At 44.7% G+C, this 24,011-nt stretch overlaps 2 protein-coding genes across 2 annotated transcripts; one reads left to right on the forward strand and one right to left on the reverse strand.

Moving 5' to 3' along the window:
* The first annotated feature begins 2,133 nt into the window (after positions 1–2,133).
* LONP1 (lon peptidase 1, mitochondrial) lies at positions 2,134–21,059 on the forward strand. The gene is made up of 18 exons (XM_083880134.1): positions 2,134–2,281; positions 4,250–4,338; positions 4,742–4,861; positions 6,030–6,258; positions 6,778–6,839; positions 7,397–7,526; positions 7,948–8,031; positions 9,696–9,916; positions 10,975–11,113; positions 11,899–12,077; positions 13,716–13,803; positions 15,105–15,227; positions 15,964–16,080; positions 16,378–16,518; positions 16,604–16,769; positions 17,706–17,914; positions 19,179–19,343; positions 20,678–21,059. The coding sequence occupies exons 3-18, from the start codon at positions 4,785–4,787 to the stop codon at positions 20,840–20,842; spliced, it is 2,295 nt and encodes a 764-aa protein (XP_083736260.1). The 5' UTR covers positions 2,134–2,281; positions 4,250–4,338; positions 4,742–4,784; the 3' UTR covers positions 20,843–21,059.
* A 1,122-nt stretch (positions 21,060–22,181) lies between these two features.
* On the reverse strand, positions 22,182–23,720 carry RPL36 (ribosomal protein L36). The gene is made up of 3 exons (XM_083880050.1): positions 23,528–23,720; positions 22,879–23,013; positions 22,182–22,312 (listed from the first exon to the last, which is right to left on the reverse strand). Exons 1-3 carry the CDS (start codon positions 23,618–23,620, stop codon positions 22,223–22,225), a joined length of 318 nt encoding a protein of 105 aa, XP_083736176.1. The 5' UTR covers positions 23,621–23,720; the 3' UTR covers positions 22,182–22,222.
* Between the last annotated feature and the right edge of the window lie 291 nt (positions 23,721–24,011).

Genomic DNA, 24,011 nt, shown 5'->3' on the forward strand with positions numbered 1-24,011 from the left:
CAAAAAAGGTTACGTGGAAGAGGTCTCAGAGCCTTAAACAAGATTGGGTTTATGTTACTTCCTAAAATGTTGCATTAATGGCATGACATCTGCACAAAATGAAAGCTGTTTGTTCTCTCTTTGATATCCCTTCTTCTTGTCTTCTGTTCCCTAAAGGACAGGAATCAAGCTGAATAACAAGACTGCTGGGGAAAGTGTTACCCCATGCCTTTAGAGGGGCAACACGTTGCGAGGTGGGAGTGGACCTTCACAGAGGACGGCAGGCAGCAGCTTGGTGAATCATGGAAAGCTCTTCATTATCTGACTCCAATTAGCTTATATACATTTTGTACAGAGGGCCAAGATTGGCCCAAGGAGGTTACAACCTCCTGACTCCATTGGTCAATATGACCATCAGTCAAGTTCTCTCTCAGAGAACAAGAATGCAAAACATACAGATAATTTCTAAGAATACAATATTGTTTACATGAAGCAGCGTGAGAAGCTGCTGCAAAGACTCAAACACTTGAAACCAAGAAATGCAGGGACAACAGGGAAAGGGCATCCCCAGTCCCACAGCACCCAAAAAAGGCAACAGCACAGATTCAGAAGTCAAATCATAAGACAACAGCAAGTGATGAGCAGGTCTGAGGTGTAGGTGCAAAGGGAGGCTGCCCAGGGCCATTAAGGCCTAACAGTCTACTTGGGGTGCATCTGCAATCTAGTCTACTCCTCCTGCCCTCCCAGCCATACAGACTCCTGTGTGGTACCACCAGCTTGGCTGAGGGATCTCTGAAGATCCCCACTCAAACACCTCTGCTCAGAGCAGAAGCAGCTTGCCCAGGCTGCTCAGGACTTTTGTCTGATTGGATTTCAAGGATGCAGGTTCCACACACTCAATCGCTCGTAAAAATGCTTTTCTTTAAATAGAATTTTTTGTCTTTTGACATGTGCCCATTGCCTATTGTGTTTTCACTAAATACCACTGAGAAAAGTCTCAAGGCTCCCTTGAATCTTTTAATTTAATTTAATCTTTTAACAAGATAGAAAGATGGGGTGACAGGAACAACATGAAGTTCAGCGAAAAAAAAATGCAATGTCCTGCACCTGAGGAGGAATATAACCTCATGCACCAGGACACATGGGGGCCAACCTGCTGAAGAGCAACTCTGCGGAGAAGGACATGAGGGCTCTGCCGGACCCTGAGTTGAACCCGAGCCACTACTGTGCCTCTGCCTGTCCTGATCTGGTGAGGTTCAGGGACGGGAGCCTCCCCTCAGCACTGCTAAGGCCAGGACCAGTGCACTGTGTCCAGCTGTGGGCTCCCCGCTACAGCGCCACGGACACGCCATGGAGAGTCCAGCGAAAACTGCAGAGATGATGGAGGGGCTGGACAGCTCCCCTGAGGAAAGTTCGGGGGAGCTGGTGCTGCTGCCTGCTGAAGGGAAGGCTCGGGAGTGTCATAAATGTAGAGCAATACCTACCTAGGGAAGGTGTGAAGACAGAGCCAGGCTCTTCTCAGTAGCGCCTGGTGACAGGACAAGAGGCAATAGACACAAAAAAAACCACGGGGGTCTTCCTCGAAATATCAAGAAAGACTTTTTTACAGAGAGGCTGTCGGAGCAATGGCACGGGGTGATTAGAGAGATTATGAAGTCTCCATCCTTGGAGATATTTCGGGAGCTGTCTGGGCAGCCGGCTGCAGGGAACCGAGGAGGAAAAGGAAGGTCAGACAGTAGCCAAAGCCACACTTATCCTGCCGCGTCCCTGCCCTTAGCACCCACCCGGCCGGGCCGAGCGAGGGCCTCGAACACGCGCTCACGGGCGAACTCGGACGTGCGCGCCGCTACGCGACCCCGTGCGGGCGGGGCCGGGGCTGCTGGGAGGGCGGAAGTGAGGCGCGCGCGCCGGCAGCATGGCGGCCGCGCGCTGGTGGCGGCTGTGCGGGCGCTGGCGGCCTGCGGTCACCGGGCCCGCCCTGGGGCGCACGCGGCGCCGACTTTGGTCCCCCGCCACCACTGTCCCGGCCCCGCTGGGGTCCGCGCCGCCGCCTCGTGCCGCCTTCAGCTCCGGCCCGCGCTGGCACCAGCGCAGCCCCGGCGGTCTACCCGGGGGCGACTCACTGGAAGGCGGCGGCGAGGACGGCGGCGGCGGCAGCGGCAGCGGCGGGACGGACAGCGGCGGGGCCGGGCCGGTCATTACGGCCTTGACGCCGCTGCTCGTCCCCGAGCATTTCCCCAACGTCCCGCTCATCGCCGTGACGAGGAACCCCGTCTTTCCGCGGTTCATCAAAATCATCGAGGTGAGCTGCCACCGAGCCCTCGGCTCCCGTCTGGGTGGGAGCTTGCCGCTGCCGCGAGGTGCTCTGGGCTGGCTTCTTGTACTGGCAGCGTTGCGGCCTCGGGCGGGGGTCCCGGCGTGTTATCACTCCCAGGCCGTGCGGGAGTCACCGGCTGACCCCGCCGCTGCCAGTGCCGCGTCTCCGGGTCTTGGAGGTTCCTTGAACTGCAGAACAAGGCAGCCTCATGCGTGACCTCCACAGGCAGCCGCTGCTCGGCCTTTAGCTCGAGCTTTGTAACCGGGTCCTATCGGGATAGCGGTTTCTTTTGGGCCAGTTGACGTTTTAGTTATTGCGTCAGCAGCTCTGTTGCTAATAGAGAAGGCCTGCGATTCACACACGCACTCTTGAAGTTCGCTGTCTTGTTTGTGTTCTCTGATGAAGGTTAAGCAAACGTGTCCTTGTTTCGGCGCCGTGGGTTGGTGTCGGAGTACCGAGACCCGTGTTGGTGAAGGCAGCAAGCTGTGAGCTGCAAGGAAAAAGAGCAGTACAGCTGTGGTGGGAGAGGGTGCTGAAGGATGGGGATGGTAGTCACCATTTCAGAGTGTGATCTTTTCCCTCTGCACCCCGTAAGGATTTTAAGAGCTATAGATTATATCAGTGATGTGTGACTTGAGCTCACAGGCCAGAAATACTTTTTCCTCCTGAAATGAAACCCATTCTGGAATAATTACTTGTAGTTTTGTGCCTCTCTGGTGTATTGTCAGTCTGATTTTGAAGTAAATGTAGTACAAAACAAATCAATATTTTCTTGTTCCTGTAGTGTTATTTAGCATAATGTTATTTCTACTATAGTGTTTTTCTGCATGTCCAAATCTAATATATGCAGCTTCTAGTGTCTTTATAAATGTGTCAAGGGAAGGAGAAGGTTATATATTGTTAAGAGCATGCAGTCATATGAGACTTATGTACAGAAGTCCTCTATTTCAATGCACAGGTCAACAATGTCTCACAGAATTGTTAAATGTTCTCTCTTTTCCTCTGAATTCATTGTGCTGCAATTTACCTGACAAGGTCAAGTTTCTACAGTACCTATGGAATTACTGATTTTCTTCCTGTTAATGTCTCTGACATTGGCAAGTATATTTTTGCTAAACATTGTGCAAAATTAGAATAGGTGTGCTGAGATTAGAATAGGCCAACAGTGGTGGTATTATTCATGCTGTTCTGTCAGAACCATGCTGGTTGTTACCAAAGTGTTGAGCAATGCAGCTTATATCCATCACTTTGAAGAACACTCAGTGGTTGGCAGGGTGACTTCATGCAACAGCAGAATTCACAAGGAGTTATGTTCTTGGTCACTGAGGATGCAGCCTGCTGTGATGACACTTCAGTGATGCTGGGGCATTTGCCAGGGACAGGCATGTGGCATCTAGAGAGCAGAGGGGAGTAAGAAGGTAAACCAGGAAGAAATGCTGGTGAAACTCAAAGCAGGAACTCAGGCTTGTGGGTATAGGAAAGGAATTGAACAGAGGCAGCTTTGGAGAAGAGGATTTTAACTAGAGTTTGTGGACAGAATTCAGGCAACTGATAGGGAAGGGTGAACTAGCTCCCCATCAGGAGCAGAGAGCTAAAACGTACAGGTATGGAAGGGGAAGGGACCAGTGATAGCAACAGAAGCTTATAAGGTACTGTTCAAGTAACTCAGGTTTCTTGCTTGTAAGACTTGTACAAATTGGGTCTAGTTTCTCCCCCAGCCTTTGAGCTTGTCTTACTTTGACTGAGAAGTCACTAGTTCAAAATACTTAAATATCATGTTGCTCTACTTTTTTTTCCACTTCTATGTTACTGTCCTCTAGTGGGGACAAGGCTAGAACAGTGCACGTTCCAACTTCATAATTTAGTTACAGGGTGTCATCATACCTGGCTTTGCTCCTTGGGAGTGCAGAGATTACAGAAAATCCACCTCTGATTGCATGCCTGTTGTCTTAGGTGAAAAATAAGAAGCTGGTTGAACTGCTGAGGAGGAAAGTTCGTCTTGCCCAGCCTTATGCTGGTGTTTTTCTAAAAAAGGATGACAAGTAAGTTGTTTCTCTTGATCTTTTTAAAAAATACAAAAATAAGCTGTCCAGGTTGTATTTATATTAAAAGCTATCATCCTAAATGCCATGCCTTGGATAGCATTGCAGAAATTGTGGCTGGTCTTGGATCACCCTCATGCTATGAAAGTTTTTTTTGCCACCACCAGCACTGTTGGGACCTGGAATCTTAGTTTAGAAAAGGGTGTTGTTGTTCAGGAAGGAGATGAGCTGTCCAGATACTTGGGTGATTTGTAAAAAAGTTGCATGGTGGTAGCAATGGGGATTAGGTGTCTTTGCCCCTAAGTCCAGTTTAGTTCTGCAACCAGTGATTGTTTTTTTCTTTTTTAATCTGACTTGCTGTCTCAAGTTTCTGAATATCTACTCCAATTTTTTTGCTCAATAGCAATGAATCTGATGTGGTGGAGGATCTGAATGAAGTATACCAAATGGGAACTTTTGTCCAGATTCATGAAATGCAGGATCTTGGAGACAAATTGCGTATGATAGTCATGGGACACCGAAGGTTGGTTACTTGTACTTCACTGCATCTCAGCAGACTTCTGTATAAACAGAGACATCCCTTATCAATTTCACCACATACATGCATTTTTCCACACAATTTGTATATGGCAAGTTTTTGCTTTGTTACCACACCATGTCCTGAGAGTGTCAGGATATTCTACGTACTGTCACAGTTGTGACAGGTTAGCTGCAAAATGAAAGAGTGCATGTCATATCAGTGATGTGATGCAAGCAAACATTCATTAAGCTGAAGTTCAGCAATTGCTATGACAATTACAGCAAGGATTAGTAATGGTGGGAAAAAAAAGAAATCTCAGGAATTCATTCCAGCCAGTATTTTTGCTTAAAAAAAAAAAAGGGGGGGGGGGGGGAAGAGGGGGGCAGTGTGCTCCAGAACCTTAATTATGTCTTGCCTACATATTTTTGCCCCAGAACTGAATTGAAGAAAATATGATTATTGTTGAAAATCTAGTTTTAGCCATTTATGCTGGATATTTTAACTAATTTAAGAAACTGTATTTTTTAAAGCATCAAATAAGTAATTTCCATTAGAAGGAGAGAAACATGGTGGAAGAGATAGATCCAAGGTGGGTTTTGCTTTGTTTTGAAAACAGAGAAGCATGCTTTGTGTTCCTTTGCCTCACTTTCCTTCACTTGGATTTGTTCTGGACAGCAAAGAAGAGCAGTCCTGTCAAAGCTGAATTTATATGTGTTCACAAGTCAATTTCTTTTCAAATGAAATCTTAGACTTCCTGCTGCATTATTAAAGCACAATCATGTTTGATTGCACTTTGGAAATAAGCTCTTGGTTTGGGATTTCTTGGAATAGAAATATTTCCCTGTAACTTGGGAGAGTTGAGTAATCCTAAGGCATATCTTGGGATTGGTCTTTATATTTGATTGAGACATGGAGCACTGGTCAGTCATGTCCATAGGAACCACACTGGATATCAGATTTGAAGACCATTTATAGGGAAACACACAGAAAAGGAAACTCCTGTATAAAAGTCAAAATAATGAAAGGTGGTGTCTTGCAAATGTGTGTCTCCCCTCCTTTTTAAATTATAGCTTGTTCAAAATGCAGCATAGACTCTCTTCTTTTCATGCTGAAGAGCTGACATCACATGTACGGGGGAGATTGATTGTTGCTGGTTTCTTTTGGCTTTCAGGATTCGTATAAACAAGCAACTAGAGGTTGAGCCTGAGGAGCCTGAGAACAAACAAAAAATTCGAAGGAAACAGAAGCGATCTAAGAAGGAGGTTGAAGAGGAGCCTGGAGCAAAGGACCAAGCTGTGGAGCTGGTACTAGATCCTGTACCCGCATCTTCTAAGGAAGTTCTCATGGTAGAAGTAGAGAATGTGGTTCATGAAGATTTTCAGATCACAGAAGAGGTTAAAGTAAGTGAATTAGTTTACAAGCTTAGACTTGTCCTGTAGAATTGCATCTACATGTCTTGCTTAAAAGGAAGAGTTGTAAAATCAAGCTCTAATCTCAGACTGCAGAAACTAATTTCTTCTCACAATCACTGCACAAGGGGATTAAATGAAAGTAAAGAATTTTCATTATAATAGCTCAGTTCTTAGAACTGCTGACTTAAGAAGTTGCTGAATGAAGAGGCTCATAGGTGCTTAAATCTGTGTGATGACCTCTATCAAACTGGGTGTTTGCTTGAAGGTGGCTTGAGTGTTCAACCTGATTGTATCTTCTGGCCAAGAGCCAGTCAAGTTCTGTGCATGCCAGACAGCCAACCTATAGGCCTTGTTGCCTTTCCTGTGGGCTGCCCCAGCACCAAGGACCATCACAGCCCACCACTCCAGTGAGTCTGGGCTGGAGTCTGGGGAATGTCATATTTGTACTGAGATCTTGCCTATCCTTTTTCCATTCATTTGGTGATTAAATTTTTGTTGTGTTTATAGGCACTTACTGCAGAAATTGTTAAAACAATCCGGGACATCATTGCCTTGAACCCCTTGTACAGGTATGTCTTTTCCATGCTCCTCTGCTTTGGGAACAGCATGTTCTCAGGCTGGAACATGCTGACATTTTCTATACTATTTGCCTTTCTGCTATAATGAAGTAGCGATATTTGCTGAATTGTCATATAGATTTTTGATTTAGGATGTAAGCTCTACCCCTTGTTGGAATCAAAGTTTTGAAAACCTGATGTGCAATTTAGAAACAAAATAGAACTCTTAAATCCTAAGGCAGGTGATCTGGGTCTAAGTGAAACTCACTGCAATAAATATCATGATCTCATCCATATCTTATGAGCAGGATAAAAGTTTTGGAATACTGGCACAAAAAATCCTACATAACTGTTTGGAGATACCTAGTTTTGTATATTGATGGTCATTCCTCTAACCAAGTGATTCATCTGTGTTACTGAGTATTGATATAGTCAAATTTCAAAAATAGTTTGCTATGAAACTGAGCTGTGTTTCATTTTATTGCACTGTCACAACAAATAAATTAGGATACTCCATTTTGAATGTAAATTTACAGAGCATTTGGGGATTTTTTACCTTTTATTTTCAGAGAGTCTGTACTTCAGATGATGCAGGCTGGACAGCGTGTGGTAGATAACCCTATCTATCTGAGTGACATGGGTGCAGCCCTAACAGGAGCAGAGTCACACGAACTTCAAGATATCTTGGAAGAAACCAGTGTAAGATGAGATTTTTAACTCAAGCGATGCGAAAGGAATCAGTACATCTGTTGTATATCATGGTTTCTTTACCAGCTTCAGTTACAGAAGAGACTTCAGAGCTACTTTTGATAGTATGTTAATATCAGTGACTAGATTCCTGTTGGAAGGATATGGTAGATCATTAGTACTGGTTTACTGTGAGTAAATCAGAGTGCTCTGAATCTTTGGCAGCACATAATATTCTTTGTGTGCTGTGGAGTTGCTACATGTTTGTCTTTCCGTATCTGTGGGTGTTGTAAAGCTCTCCCAGACAACTTGTTGAAGTTTTTTATTCTGCCTTTCTCACTTCCTCTGAAGAAAGTGTGTGTGTGTGTGTGTGTGTGTGTTACTTTACAAGGGTATGACATCTCAAAACTCATTTTCTGTCTATCTTTTCCAGATTCCCAAACGGCTTTATAAAGCTCTTTCCCTTCTGAAAAAGGAATATGAGCTGAGCAAGCTTCAGCAGCGTCTTGGAAGAGAGGTAAGTTTCTGGAGTAACAAAAACCTGTGTATATTTACATCGTGTCCACCACTGTGATGCTTAGTATGGGTAAAAGGTACATTACTTAGATTTAAGGTTTTCTGTTAGAAATGTTTCTGTTAGAAATGTGTTTTTTTCATGCATGTGGTAGAAGTAACAAGACATGAGGCTACAGCATCTGCTGATAAGGTGTGTCCAAGTTGTAATTTCATGCAAGCAGATAAATCTAGAGGTCTGCAGTTTACCAAGCATCTGTGAAACAATACACAGCCTAATACTGTGTATAGCATGTACTAGTGGAAATAGCACAGTGTTATTTCAAATGACCCTCTACTAACTCCCGTGAACTGCAGTAAGATTTAATCTGAATACAGTAACTGCATCTAAATGGTAATGAAGTATGTGAAGTACAAATATTTGAGTATACTGAGTCACATTTTGTGTGTTAACTCCCAGTGACTGGGACTTCTAGAATTCATGTTAAGTGCAAATGCTTTTGGACTGGGATTGGAATTTTTGGAGACTTCTTAAGCAAATTGAACAGAGGCAGTCTGCACATATGCATCCAAGGATGCTGAGTGGGCTTATCAATGTCATTATTTTGTTTTTTCACTCATCTTTAAAACTCTGTGGTCATGGGAGAGGTTCTTGGGAAGCAGAAAAAGTAAATGCCATGCCCCTCCAAGGAGGAGAATCGGGGAGACTGTAGGCATGTTAGCCTGCCCCCAGTCCCTGGGAAGATTATGGGGGAAAATCTCCAATAAGTGCTGTACAGGCAAATGAAGAAGGACATAATTTGGAGCAAACAGAAGGGATTTCCCAAAAGCAGACTGCCTAATTGTCAGAACACAAAAAGGAAACATGGTTTAATGGTGGACTTGGCAGTGTAAGGTCACTTGTTGGACTCAATGATCTCAAAAGTCTTTTCCCTACCTAAATGATTTTATGATTCTATCAATGGCTGTTGTATCCCTTGACATTTGCATTTGCATGGCCTTTGTGAGGTCAACTGTAATAGTATTCTGATTTAATTGTTACAGACTGGAAGTATGTAGTATGAGGTTGGTGATTAAATTGGCTATAGTAATGGGCAGAAAAGGTTGTGATCAACTAACTTCAGCCAGCTACTAGTAGTGTCCTCTCGGGGAGTCAGTAAGAACCTCCTTAAGTTATGCCAAGAGAAATTCATAGTCCCAGACCAGGCCTGAAATAATCAGGATAGTAAATAGCTATACAGAAAAGGAGTCTGAAGCCCTGATGTGCAGGAGGCTCACCATGAATTTCAGACTGTCCTTGTGGCAAGGAGAGCCAACTGCATACTGGGCTTCAGTTGCCCTGTGTAAGCAGCAGGTAGACAGTAGTGGCTAGCCCTCTCTGTCTGGTACTAAGGAGGTCACATCTGTCTTACTCTGCCCAGCTTTTGGTCCCTCCAGCATAAACAGAACACTGAATCTCTGAATGATGGCCAGTGAAAGCCTTGAAAATATGGAGAGTGCTGGAGAATGTCGTTAAGTCTCCTCTTTTGTTAGAATACACTGCAGATGAGCTCCAAGTAGTATTTGCAGTTGCTGGGAACATCATAACTGAGAAGTATTTGGAAGTGTTTGATGTTAGACGGACTGTACTAGGAACATATTAGTTACTGTATTTGTTGCTTTGCCTAGGTTGAGGAGAAGATCAAGCAAACACATCGCAAGTATCTTCTTCAAGAGCAGTTGAAGATCATTAAGAAAGAGCTAGGTCTGGAAAAAGAGGACAAGGATGCTATAGAAGAGAAATTCCGTGAGCGACTAAAGGAGCTAGTAGTGCCAAAACATGTCATGGATGTGATTGATGAAGAGTTGAACAAGTTGGGCTTATTGGATAATCACTCCTCAGAATTCAAGTAAGTGCATGGCCATGTCATGCTGTCATTGGGTTCATTAGGAGAGTGAAACATCAGTGCAGTTCTATGGAGCACTGCATAGATGTTGCAGTTGTCTCCCCTCCCCTGTTTCTGCTTTTAAAAGTATCTTTTACAGAGTAGAAGACTGTGTTTGACAGCAAACATGGCTTTGGATGAGCAACATCTTGGCAATCATGGAAAAGATATACTGGGCTTCACAGGCAGCATTATTACCTTTCCCTTTCCTTCAGAGTTGTAACAGTGGTTGCAAGTTTGCAAAGGAAGTACTTGGAGAAAAAAGCCAAAGCTCTGGTGGCATGTCCATTGACGTCAGGTGAATCCTGGGCCCAGGTTGCCCAGCTGTGCTTCCGTGCATCCATGACTGCACAACTTGATAGTTACTGCATCATGCAGACCTTCCTGTACACCTGAATTCTTGATCTAAGTGTGTAGTTTTAGAACAGTGAGTAGTCCTTTGACACACCTGTCTTCTCATCAGTTTGTTTATGCTGATTATCTCTACTGTTAACTTCCATACTGGCATCATTATCCTAGTCTTAAATCTTTCTCTGTGGTGTTGTACATGCAGCTGTTTTTTCTTGCTTCTGAACCAGGAATCTTTCATCTCTACCATGTCTTAGTTTAGTGTGGAGACAGAAAACTTTTTCAGGTTTTAAGTTTCATGACCCGATCCAAGCAGCTGGTGTGGTGCAGATTGTACAAGCAGTCCTGTTCCTTGTTAGACAGGAACCAGCCCCACACCAAAACAATTATACAGGGAAGTTGTGTGCAGAAATTTAAGTCTTTTAATGGTATATTGGAGATCCTTTGTTTCAGAAAAGCAAAAGCTGTGAAAAAAAGCTTTGGTTTTTGTGAGGGGAGGGACAAGGTATTGAAGACTGTGAAAAAGGTTAGCAGTGACTGTCCACATAGTGATGTTCTTTTCATAGCCTAACTTCCATGAGTAGTTTATATCCCACTTGTTCTGGATGAGGTTGTTTTGGAAGGTGGTGGAGAAGACAGAGCTGGTGAATCACTCTCATTTGTATTTCTGTCAGTGTTACACGGAACTACTTGGACTGGCTGACATCCATCCCATGGGGTAAGTGTAGCGAGGAGAACCTGGAGCTGGCCAGAGCCCAAGCGGTTCTGGAGGAGGATCACTATGGAATGGATGACGTCAAAAAGCGAATTCTGGTAAGGCTGGAGTAGGCAGTGTGTCCTATTTCACACTCTGCTTAATATCAGGCATTTTGGATGTTTTTCAGATTGCAGTCTCCATTGAGTTGGTGTTAATTCATGCATCAAACAGAAAGCTGCATGAAAGACCCAAATGTTCTGGTGATCAGTTAATGTGCCTAATTAGTTGTGGCAATGAAGGTCACATTCTCATTTCAAACTGCAATACTCTGGTTTGCACTTAATGCTGGGCCAGTAAGTGTCCAAGGGAAGCAGTCTCTGGATTTTTTCCCCACTTGCAGAGTCATTTCTTCACTGTAAGTGTATAACCAGTTGAGGCCTCAGTTCTGAACTGTGGTCTTTTAATTCCTCAAGTGTTCTGTGTTACTTGAAGGCTGTCTGTCATAGAAGTGTGAGATGAAACAAGCTTAACTTAGCACATGAGAGTGGTACAGTAGGAGATGCTCGCATGTAGCTTGAGAGACTCAGGTGAAAAGAAGAGAAGCTGGGAGAACGAGAACTGTCTTCTCACTCCAAGGCAGTGGAGAGAGAGACGGCTTCTTCTGGTGAGATGATACAGAGCACAAAACTGGGGACAGCCAAGCATGTAAATAACCAGAGGAAAACCAGATGCATCATTATCCTGAATTAGCTTCTCCCCTTGCCCTCCCCGAAGTCCTTTGAAGACCATTTTTGTGTATATGATGCTTGTTTTGTAATCACTGCTTGACCTGATAACAAATGTGGTTTGGTGTTGCTGACATTCCTTTCTGTTCACTGCTGGCACTTTATCTGTTCTACAGGAATTTATTGCAGTCAGCCAGCTGCGAGGATCCACCCAGGGGAAGATTTTGTGTTTTTATGGTCCCCCTGGAGTTGGCAAAACCAGTATTGCTCGCTCCATTGCCAGAGCCCTAAACAGAGAGTACTTCCGCTTCAGTGTTGGAGGGATGACTGATGTAGCAGAAATAAAAGGACACAGGTCAGTGTAACTTGAGAAGTTTCTCTATCCAGCAGTTTTTACTAAAGTAAATAAGAACCTAACCAAAATTGGACAATGTATGTAATTTTCATCTCTGTTCTGCCAACCCTTGCTGATAGAAGTTGAGATACAAAGAGAGGTGAAAAAGTAAAGGGTGGAGTTTGGAACATAATTGTGTTTGTGCTTTTAAGTGCAGTTGCTCCCTGTTTCTTGTGTATTCTCAGTTTTGAAAAGCTGAGTGAGCTACCCAACACTGTTGGACCGATGCAAAATGTTAATGCATGCCTGTCTCTAAATATCAGAACTAGAGAATGGTGACAGTTTCAACAGGGTTATTCACGTGTGTGTTCAGGTGTGATTGAGACTTGGTTTTTGAATAATCAGGATGGAGGTGCTGCATAAGGAAAACCTGGAAACAAGAACATTCATGGGGAGAACAAGAAGTGAATAAAAACTCAGTAGATCTGACCCTTCCATAGGTTTATTTTCCTTCCACATACACACAATCCTAGAATGGTTGGGATTGAAAGTGACCTCTGGAGATCATCTAGACCATTATCCTGCTAAAGCATGTTCAACTACAGCAGGTTGTACAGGATGGTGTCCAGTTAAGTTTTGAAAGTCTCCAGAGAAATAGGATCCCACAGCCTCTCTGGGCAGCCTGTTCCAAGGCTCTCCCTCCCTCAACGTACAGAAGTTTTCCCTCATATTGAGGTGGAACTTCCTGTGTTTCAGTTCTTGCCTATTGCCCTGTATCCTGTCACTGGGCACCACTGGCAAGAGTCTGGCCCTGTCCTCTTGACACCCACCCTTCAGATATTTTTACACATGGATAAGATCCCCTTTTGGTCATCCAAAGACTAAACAGGCCCAACTCCCTCAGCCTTTCCCATGAGAGATGCTCCAGTCCCCCATCATCTTCATAGCCCTCTATTGGACCCTCCCCAGCAGTTCCTTCACTTTCATGAACTAGTAAGTCCAGAGCTGGACACGACACTCCAGATGTGTCTGCACCAGAGCAGAGGAGAGGGTCTGCATCTGAACATAAAACCAGCGGTGCTTTCAAATTGAATCTGCAGAGCTCTGCCATACACAGAACAGAGAAAAATATTTTCTATGTTTTTCAGATGTGCTCTGTTCTGTGCCTTTTGACCTTCACTCTGTTACCCTCTTTGCTTCTGCTTGTTTCTGGATACCAGAAACAATCTCTAGCAGGAAGATTATATTTTGCTATGAACAGTTTGTTCCTTTAGTATCTTTTGATTTACACTGGTCTTTTTGTCCCTATCAAGTGAGGAAGTGAAGTGTTAACTCTTCTAACATTTCTTACCCAAACCCCATGAAAATTCCAGCATCTCTATTCTCAGCCTAACCTCTTTGCTTTTCTCTAGTTGAGAAGTGGTCTAAACTGAAGTAATCCAGTAGTATTTTGCCAAAATTCATGTCAGTTCTTTACTAGAAACAGACTAGGTGGATCTTGGTGCTTAATATAGTGATGGAGAATGCTTTTGATAGATGTTGAAGAAGTAAAGACATGTTTCCCAGCAGGATATACTTGTTCTGTTAGCTGTATGGTATATGCTCTGATATGTGCTGTGCTTTTCAATGGTTCCCTAAATACAATCTCTGGTAAAACAGGAGGACATATGTTGGAGCAATGCCAGGAAAAATTATCCAGTGTCTGAAGAAGACCAAGACAGAGAATCCACTTATACTGATTGATGAGGTGAAGTATTTGGTCTTTATTCTAGGTTTTGCTCTTAAAGACTTGTATCAGTCCTGCTCCTCATAGAAAAGGTGAAACAGTAACTCTCCTAAAAATCCTTTTCCTTATAACAGACTCCAGCTTTAAAATTCTAGTTTTGTCCTTCTGATTAAATTACAGCTGTTTGGATCCTAATCGATCTGGCTGGATATTCAGAGTTTCCGTAGTTCTTGTGTTTCCTGCATAGGTGTGGGCACGTCACTGTACACAAATCCACTATAGCCTGTGTGATTATTAGCAAGAGTCACTCAGTAGGTCTAAAGGAGGATTCTAAGGAGTAAGATGCTTACAGTCAATTTGTGGTCTGATTTGAGAATAAATGAGTCAGGGCTACCAGCCTAATGCTTTGTGGAAAAGCAAATAACAATAGGATATAATACCAGGTGTTCAGAATAGACTGAAGGTCATTCTGGCCTTCTTGTGTGCCATACTTGGGAAGGACCAACAGCAGATTCTTGGGAATGGTATGGAGGACCAATAAACTGTCATTTGTTGCAGTGTGATGTAACCAACGAGTATCGTGATTTGAAAGGTAATGGACCCTGTAGGTTATGACACTTGAGTGGTGTTGGCCAGAAGCCCTGCCTTGGCTGTAGCAGCAAATTTCATTAAGGCCATCCGGTTAACGCTACTCCTAAGGGAAAAGAAGCAGTGGCCCTGTTTGTATCCTCAGAAGGAGAGTTCACAGTGCTGGAATAGTCAATGACCTTGGCCATGGTCCTGGGCAGCTGGCTCTAGTGGCCCTACATGAGCAGTGGGGTTAGTCAGGATGAGGAAGTCCCCATGAGCCTCAATCAACTTATGATTGTGACAACAGCCCAGGTCACTAATCTGGCTCTGCTTAAATGGCTGTGTGTAGGCTTTTTGCACCTTGGGTAGAGTAAGGAGAGTGTCAGAACTTGCGTATTCGGGGACTGGTATAAGCTAGCACTCTAGTCCTCACTGTGGAATAAGTGTTCTGGTCTGTGCCTATAGCTTCTCTCAGCTTAACAAGTAATAGCCCACTTTTTTTATTCTGTGCACATTGCCTGAGACTTCATAGTGATTTTCTGCAACATCCAAAATCCTTTGTCTTCTCAGGTGTGTCATGTGCTCACACAGAAAGGTAGTGCGGACTTGGATGAGTGCACAGAAAAGTGGTTGACTGGTACTGGATGTAATGAACACTCATAAAGATTTTCAAATGGGGCCTTAAAAAATCCTGCTTGAGAATTTGTCATGGTAGGAAATTTCTTAGAATAATAAATTCTTTTCTCCCACAGGTAGATAAAATAGGAAGAGGCTATCAAGGGGATCCATCCTCGGCCCTTCTAGAACTGTTGGATCCAGAACAGAACTCTAACTTCTTGGATCATTATCTTGATGTTCCTGTGGATTTGTCAAAGGTATTTCTCTTTTCTGCAGAGGTTGTAGAGCCAGAATGTATGAATGTGTATCAATGCAAGGATTTCCTGTCCATGAAAAAAGGCTGGTATTTTATTCAGTTGGAAAGTCAGATGGAACATAAATGATACACAGCTGTCTCTGCAGGAGTTGGCTTTAACTGAAGTGTCTGTACATGAACGAACATGATCACCAGCATATATCCTGTAGCCCTAACTCTGTAGAGCCAGGGACAAATAAATGTGTGGTCTCCACTAGAAAAGGCAAGAGTTTTCCTTTACGTGATGATTGGCAGAGCTGGTGTCAAGGGAGGTGGCCTAATCGTGCTATGAAGCTTTTTAAATTGGTCATCTTTACACACCATTGCACTTTTTGTGCAGCGGACATAAATTGCAGAATTGACATATTAGGAATAGTATATATAATTGGGTCATTCTGTGCTAATTTCCTAGAAGGTAGAAAGGACTTCTGAGTGAGATCTAGATCTCCCTTTTTCTGGTCCCTATCAAACCATTCTAATTCCCCAGTTTCTGCATTGTGTATTTCTAAACATTTGTTTTGGGGGTAGAGGACATGCTATTACATAGTTCTAAAATCCAAACTTCTAATAAAAACTAATTCCACAGAGAGAGTGATCTTGCTCTAGCTCTTCAGAGAAATGCAGAACTTAGGAACTAGTATTTGGAGTAAAGTAGCAAGTTAATGAAAGTTCTTAATAGGATCTTTTAATGTTTCCAGGTACTTTTTATTTGTACTGCCAATGTAACAGAAACCATTCCAGAGCCACTGCGGGATAGAATGGAAGTGATCAATGTGTCAGGATATGTAGCAGAAGAGAAACTTGCAATTGCAGAGGTAAGATAAAGCACTGTTGAGCTTTATATGAATTACATCTGGTTGTTTTTTTGTTGTTTTTTTTTTCAGATTCAGGCTTACATATTTACATCCAGCTATGTCCAAAAAAATTAGGCACATAGTATTTTGGACACAGTTCCTTTGATTTGAACACATAGTTAAAGTATCTCCAGTGTTCCATAGGCTATGGACACCAGAAAGCAGCATTGAGCTAACAGCAGAAAGTTGAGTGAATTGGAATGACTAGGCTTTTGTCACAAATATTAAGAGAAGGATGTGGGGGATTATTCCTTTCAGAGATACTTGGTCCCTCAAGCACGAGTTCTGTGTGGCTTGGATGAAAACAAAGCTCAAATCACATCAGATGTCCTGACTGTTCTCATCAAGCAATACTGCAGAGAGAGTGGGGTGAGGAATCTGCAGAAACAAGTAGAAAAGGTGAGAGAAAGTTATGTGTCACTGTGACCACTGTGCATCAGCCTTCTCAGCTTTTTCTGCAGAGATAAATTACTATCTCACCCAGGTATTGAGGAAATCTGCCTATAAAATTGTGAGTGGAGAAGCAGAGACGGTCCAAGTAACACCTGAAAACCTGCAGGACTTCGTAGGAAAGCCCATCTTCACTGTGGATCGCATGTATGAAACCACTCCCCCAGGAGTGGTGATGGGACTGGCCTGGACAGCTATGGGTGAGACAAAATTAACTTTGAGTTAATGTCTACATTTCTGTGTAATTTTCAAAAATTGAATGTAATAGTCAAACAAAATTGAGTCCAGTGACGTTCTTCTACAGGCACCACCAGTAAAATGAACTTCCTTTGGCCTTTAGATCCTGAATCCTACTTCCCTGAAGAAGAGAGCCTTTCTTATGCCCTTACCAAGGCTCATCTTAGTTTAGGGCCATCATGTTTTCTCTTTAACCTCCATATTCCCTACAAATGACGTACATTAGGAACATTAGCAGCAGGAGGTACCACTATGACACACGGCACAGCTGAAGAATGCTGTGTCTTGTCAGTCATGTGCAACACTGACTTGACTTCTGGTGTTGAGGGCAGGTATAGGTGTTCCAGCACTTTGTGAAGTGGGTGCAGTTGGCTGCCTACCATTCATTGGATTACTCCCCTAGTAACTGGGGGGCTTATGTGCACTATAGGATGAAAATACAGCACACAGCAAAGGAGATGACTTCTTCATACTCAAATCGACCTTGGGTAGAATTAAAGTAGTTCAGAGGGAAATTATCAGTATGGTGAAGAAGGTAAATAGATACCTGGCACTGGAGAATTGAAGTGGCTAAAAGTGTTTTATGAACTCAGCTTTTTCTCTGGAGGAAACAAAGAACATAAAACCATTATAAGAACTTGATTATTTTCATTAAATAGGGGTTGCATCTGTGTTCCTAGAAGGTGAAGTCCAAAAAAGCAATAAATGGAGACTGTTGAGATTTCTAGCTGGCCTTCCTGAAGGTATTTAAGGAACAGGTTTCAGCTGATCTCTACTCAAGGGCTAGTGTTGCATCAGAGAGCATCAGTTCCAAATGCCTGACACAGCTTTTGCATCACCAAAACCTTCTGGTTTCATTAAACTTTTTTTCAAATGTTGTTTTTCTTTTCTTTTTTTAGGAGGTTCCACTCTGTTTATTGAAACATCCCTGAGGCGACCCAAAGACAAGGAGAACAAGGATGGGTCACTTGAAGTAACAGGGCAACTGGGAGACGTAATGAAAGAGAGTGCCAAAATTGCGTACACATTTGCAAGAGCCTTTTTGATGCAGAAGGACCCCAACAATGACTTTCTCATGTCTTCTCATATCCACTTGCATGTGCCAGAGGTAAACTAATGCAGAGTTTAGAGAGCATGCACAGCAGCCCAGCTGTTTTGCTCCCCTAGATGTAAAGCTGGAAGGCACTTCATTTGTCCATAGGTTGTGCAGAATGCCCTCTTCTAGCAGTAAAACCCAGGAGTGAAGACATTTTCTTCAGGCTTCTGTGAAGGTCTTAGGAGCTATGTTTCTGTTCCTTTCTATAGCAAGCATGTGGCAATAATACAGGAGCTTGGATAATTTTCTAAAGCAACCTAAGCTTTTGTTGTAGCTGTTGGCCCTGTTGTGCAGGTGGGGAAACCGTGACATACAGATAAGTGATTTGAATAAATGCTTGGATGAAATTACAAGGACGTCAAAGTTTAAGTCTCTGTGTTACCAGGCCATCTTAAAGGCTTCAAGTCATTTACATGTAATTGAAAATACTCTGCTTCCTAGTCCATGTAATGGCAGTGATTGTATCTGTCCAGTATTTGGGGCTGAACATAAATGCACACAGTGCTCAGAGTGGCTCACATGCTGTGTAACAAGCTTTGGACAGGTGCTTTACTGATGACAGATTTTGAGCTGTGATTGTGCACCAGCTTTACTTCTGGACTATTGAGTGCTCTGTGTGCAGTGTCTTTGTTGCAGCTTCCTCTGTATCTGTCCAGGTACTACACTGTTTTCTGTGAATGCATTTCCTGAAAGACAAGAAAACAGCAGACATGCTCTCTGTCTCTGTTCCCTCTCAAACATTGATTTCCTCTGCTTTTACCTCAAAAAGGTTTGATCTCAGATAAATCTAGACTGTTACTAGTACAGGCCTGTGTTTTTTGGGGTCCTATATACTGATCTTTTCTGCCTTGAATGATTTTTGGTATTGTCCACCATTACTTGGTTACTCTTGACATTCTTCCCCTTGGGATGTTGACTTCTGTTCCTTGTTTCCATGGTTGGCTTAAGTCTAACAAAGAGCTTCTGAGTGTTTGCGCACTTTTTTCCCACTTATGTTGCTTACTCAAAGACCTGAGCCCAGTGAGTATGGTGGTAGCATCAGGCTAGAAACCACACTGTGGACTCAGGGATTATTCCTCATGAAAAAGGTGAGGAATGTCACAGCTGTTAATACATCAGCCAATTCAAATAGCAAGATTCTGTCACTCACAGGTGTAAAAAATGTGTGTGAGGCTTCACGAAATTTGGGCAGCGTTAAAACAACAAGGACAAGGGTATCGTCTGGCTATGCTGCTGCTTGAATGAGCAGGGGGTTGTGCTTTGTTTTTTTAAACAGGGAGCAACCCCTAAAGATGGACCAAGTGCAGGATGTACCATAGTAACAGCTCTGCTGTCCCTGGCCATGAATTGCCCAGTGAGGCAGAATGTAGCCATGACTGGAGAGGTGTCATTGACTGGAAAAATTCTTCCTGTTGGTGGAATCAAGGAGAAGACTATTGCGGTAAGAGCTCTTCTCTTATCTCTGTGCTTCATCCACAGGAGAGCCCTGGGTTGGGCTCACTGGGGACAGGGACAGCCAGAGGGGTTGCTCCTTGAACTGAGAGAGGCAGATTTCATTCCATGCACAGGTTGGAAAAGTCTGGGGGGGAACATGAGGATCTTGGCTGTGTCTCTGGCTATGAGGAAAGGGATGGCACCCCAGGCTTTGTGCCAGGGCCTAGCTCAATTTCACCTCCCCTGGCAGAATTAAAGGTGACTGACAGCTTTAGCTGGCTGTCAGAGCTGTCTGCTCTGTCAGAGTAGCACAGTTCAATCACCTGTGTTGTGTTGAATTGCCTGTTTCAGGGCAATTCATAGCATCTCTAATATACATTCTTAAAATCAAGGCTCTGTTCCCTAATTCCAGTGTGAATTTGTCTGACATTTTATACAGGTGTCTGTTTTAGATGAAAGGAACTTAGATTTAGTGTCTTGTATTATTGGTTTCATCCCTTTGCAGTTTTCAGAATTCCTTTCCGAGCTTTCAGTCTCTCTCCCTACTTTTCACCTGCACAATTCTGGCCTACGTGAGCCTTGCACCACACATTTTTCCGTCAAGAATGTTATTAGGTCTCTCTCTGTTGAACTGGGGCTTCATATCAGTGTTCTGTTCCCAGATATATTTAGGCTACAGCCTTGTGCAGTGTGACTTCTTTTCCTTGTATGGCTTAAAAATGAATAGTTGTTTGTAGCAGTCAGTACAGGACTCACCTGTGCTATGGCACTGACTGGCTGCACGTGTAGGAATGTGAGTGGGCACAGGCCTGAACACAGAATCACCCTTAAAGTGATGGGTACAAACCTGTCCTGGGAGGAGCAGCTCTCCTTTCCATGCTCCTTCCAGGGAAGGTGTCTCTGTCAAAAGGTTCTGTAGAATTGTGCTAAGGGTATTGATGGGGTAGGTTAGTCTGACAAGCTGCTTCTAATTTGCTTTCATACTAGGCTTTATCCTCACCCAAGCTGGAACAGATACTTAAAATTCTGTAAAATAGTATGAATGTTCTAAACAATCCCGAGCTGCTGACATAGTCCAACTAAAATGCCTCCCTCCCTCATCTGTTCCTGTAGCTGAGATGCACTGGAGAGTATGTGTTTTGGGGCTTGAGGGGGGATCTAGAACATGCTTCTCCCTGGTCATACCTGTCAGGAATGCCCTTGGTGATCTCCAAATAAGGGAGTAAAGCTGGATCATGCTCCAAAATAATTGCTCTTGCTTTCAGAAATGGGAAAGGGTGTTTCTGGTACATGGAAGGATTCTTAGAACTTGACAGACAGCCCAACTTTTTCTCCCCACAGGCAAAGAGGGCAGGTGTTACCTGCATCATTCTGCCATCAGAGAACAAAAAGGATTATTATGACCTTGCTGGATTCATTACAGAAGGACTGGAAGTGCATTTTGTGGAGCACTACAGAGAGGTATTTGATATAGCATTTTCACAGCTGGATCTCACTGGAGGGTGACATGCTGCACCCTGATGGCTGGAAGGTGTTCTGTCCCTAAGCACTCTAGGCCCTGCCTAGAGATGGGTGACCAGGGCAATCCTGAAGTGGGACATGAAGCTATTGCTGCCGCGCAGCTGCCAAAATGAATTATGGCTCTACTAGAATAAACTGCTTCTCAGTCTTTAATACTGAATTATGATCTACAATAAAAGATTTCCGATTTTGCCAAAGGAATGGGCATGTTATCAGCCACGAGCAGTAAGGCTAGTCTGGTCTCTTCTCATTGAAGATGTTTCAGGTATTTCACTGTAAATTTCCATATGGCTTGTGGAAAAGCACTGAACAGTACACCCAGAGATAGGCTGATGTACAGCTGTTATTCCTGATGTGATAGAAGGCAAATAGCTCTCATAATCTGTCTCTGTTTAGCAGCCTGGGCTGGGCTGAAAGGACTCTGAAAACCTAAGATAGTTCAGTGCAGCTGGTACATTCAGCTGATAAAGGGACGTGGTTCTCCAGGTTCAGTCACCAGGTCAGTACCACCAGAATTCCAGGCTTCAAGAGAGCAGACCAGGGCCAAACAGCAGCATGCTCAGTATCACCCGTCAGCAGCTTGTGGTGCACCACAGATGGCCTGTGCCTCTGCAACAGCTGTATCATATTCAGGGAGTAAGAAAAGGAATTAAATGTCTTGACATGACTGTTGTGCATCAGTAAAGACAGGCATGGGGGCCAGAGAACTTGAACACTTCATTTTCTAATGAACACTAAGAAAAAGGAATTTAAAGATGAGAAGAATAATAGCATGCATGAAGTCTGGTTGAAAAGTATTTTCTCAGCCAAGAACAGCTCTTGTCATTTCACAGCAAGGGAGCCCTTAGGGGAGAATAAAGAATGCAGCTACCCAAGTCCAGGGAGCTCTTGCTGACTTCAGGTGTCTTTCATGACTTGCTTAACACACTGTAGAAAACAGGTGTGAACAGAGGATACAAGGAGAAACACAGGATCAGGCTAAGCTGCATGAGGAATGGGCTCATGTGCCCTGGGGAAGTGGAAAGTAGTACTATTTTCAACAGCCATTTCTGCCGAGTTGACTTCCCTCCTACCACCATCTAGGTCTGAAGACAGACTAGGAGGTGGGAGGCATTATTCCACAGATTTCCACATCCTGAGACTGCACACAGTCATAAAGCATTCCCCTCCAGAGTAAGTCACAGCAGCACCCATATCAGCATTTCCAGCTGCAGGTACAATAAACCACTGACACAAATTATTGCTGGCTGAAGTTTAGGACCTAGTCAGCATCCCTCAGCAGCACCCACTAAAGTAGGTGTACCAAGAACACTCACAACCCTGGTTTTGGGAGAAAGGGCTTTATTGTGTTAAAGCCTGTGCAATTCAATCCTTCTTTGCAGCAGCTTTCCTCATGGCTGCCAGGACGTTACTGAGTTCCTCCCGCTTCCTCTTGGCCCGAATGTGAGTGCCAACCTGTGGGGAGAGAGCAGAGCTGTCAGTCTTTACCCAGTGCAGACTGGACGGACTGGGACTGCTGCAGGCATCACTGCCATCACACCTCGAAACCAGGCAGAATGGTGAAGTCCTGGAAAGACAAGATGACCTCCAGCCAGGAGTTTGCCATCGTGTCTCCGTAGTACCACAACACAGTTACTGGGGACACAAGAGGGGATGCTTTCATAACGATTACAACTCAAGGAACCCCATTTGAAGTCTCCTGGTTAATGGCACTGCATCAGTGCTGCTCTCATCCTCCCCACACCCAACATGCAACCCGTGGAAAAACAGCATGACAAGCCTGAATCCACGAGCTTGGGGCCTTTTTGGCAAAGTACTTTTGCATCTATCTCCCACTCTCCCACCCACCCCAAGGAACATTCTCTCCACTCCATGTTACACCAGTAACTTCCAAAACAAATATAAAAAAATAAAGGTAATTAATTAAAAAGCCAAATATTCCTAGGGGAGAGAAGAAAACAGAAAACTGGTATCGTAGTTTTTGCTACCATTGTTAGTTGAGAGACAGCTGATTGACCCACCCGCTTCTTGATGAACTTCAAAGCACGTTTGTCCTTAGACACTTTCAGCAACTCCATTGCACGTCGCTCATAGGGTGCAAAACCACAGACTTCCCTGATCATGTCACGCACAAACTTGGTGTGTTTGGTCAGGCGCTGTGGGAAGAGAGGGAGGATGCAGGTTACAAGGCACTATACTCTGGCTGATGCAGAGGGAACTGCAATAGGCTGTGGCAGACTCTCGGCTAGGCCTCGAAACCAGCCCATGGCTGTTGGCGTGTCCAAGAAAACCTGACCCCTGGCAGATCCTGCAGAACACGTAAACTTGGCTAGGAGTGCCAGTCTGTCTTCAGGCTCGGGTCTGGATATATCACACACTGGCACGGACCAGCATTTTTGAAAAAAGCAGGACCATCAGCTAGCCGGGGTTTGCACTGCAAACCCTGCCCTGCCCGCCCCATAGTCACGGGCAACGCGCAGGTTTGAGCCCTCCCGTCTCCCCACAGCGAAAGCGCCAAGCTGTAGCCCCGCGGGACGGGGCCGGAAGCGATGGGCGGCTCTGCGCCGGACACACGAACACAATCGCGCTGCGGAGCAGGGGCAGCAGGCCCGTTCGTCCCCCGCCGAGAAGCGGGCCCGGGGCACGGCCCGCCAGCAGTCTCATACTCACCCCGCGGCGCCGACACTGCCGGGGCTTGGACACGTTCTTCGTCACCTTGTAGCCTTTGTTAAGGCCCACGGCCATTGGGTAGCGGATGGCCATGGCTAAGGCGCCCGGGCCCGATGGACGCGGATGGACACAGATCCACCTGGCCTCACCCGCGCCGCAAGGATGGCGCCGCACCGGAAGGAAGTAGTGAGCGCGGGACTCCGGGATGGGGCCATTTCCGGCGGCGGGCGGGCCGAGGCCGCGCGGAGGAAAGTACGGGGGAGAGCGCGCCCCCTGGCGGCACGACCGGTGCGCTATGAAGGACTGGGACATCACCCCGCGGTGGGGTCATTGTGGGTGTGAGGGCCCAGCGGGGACGAGGGCGGGTCACTCCGCAGCGGGAGTCCGGCAGAACTGCTGGTTCCCCTCAGCTGCGGCCGGGGGCTCAGGGTGCCCGCCGTACAGGGCCGCGCAGCCCCGCACTTACGGACTTTTTCCCCATAAA

This window comes from Zosterops lateralis (assembly GCF_965231275.1).
Source record: "Zosterops lateralis genome assembly, chromosome: 29".
NCBI lineage: Eukaryota > Metazoa > Chordata > Aves > Passeriformes > Zosteropidae > Zosterops > Zosterops lateralis.

Bases quoted from the DNA above. Each gene is read 5' to 3' on its own strand.
- LONP1 (XM_083880134.1), top strand. From the start codon at position 4,785: ATGGGAACTTTTGTCCAGATTCATGAAATGCAGGATCTTGGAGACAAA. The intron at 9,917-10,974 runs GTAAGTGCATGG...TATTTCTGTCAG, and splicing joins AATCACTCCTCAGAATTCAA to TGTTACACGGAACTACTTGG. The intron at 12,078-13,715 runs GTCAGTGTAACT...CTGGTAAAACAG, and splicing joins GCAGAAATAAAAGGACACAG to GAGGACATATGTTGGAGCAA.
- RPL36 (XM_083880050.1), bottom strand. From the start codon at position 23,620: ATGGCCATCCGCTACCCAATGGCCGTGGGCCTTAACAAAGGCTACAAG. The intron at 23,014-23,527 runs GTGAGTATGAGA...CTCTTCCCACAG, and splicing joins GGCAGTGTCGGCGCCGCGGG to CGCCTGACCAAACACACCAA. The intron at 22,313-22,878 runs GTGGGTCAATCA...CTCTCCCCACAG, and splicing joins TGAAGTTCATCAAGAAGCGG to GTTGGCACTCACATTCGGGC.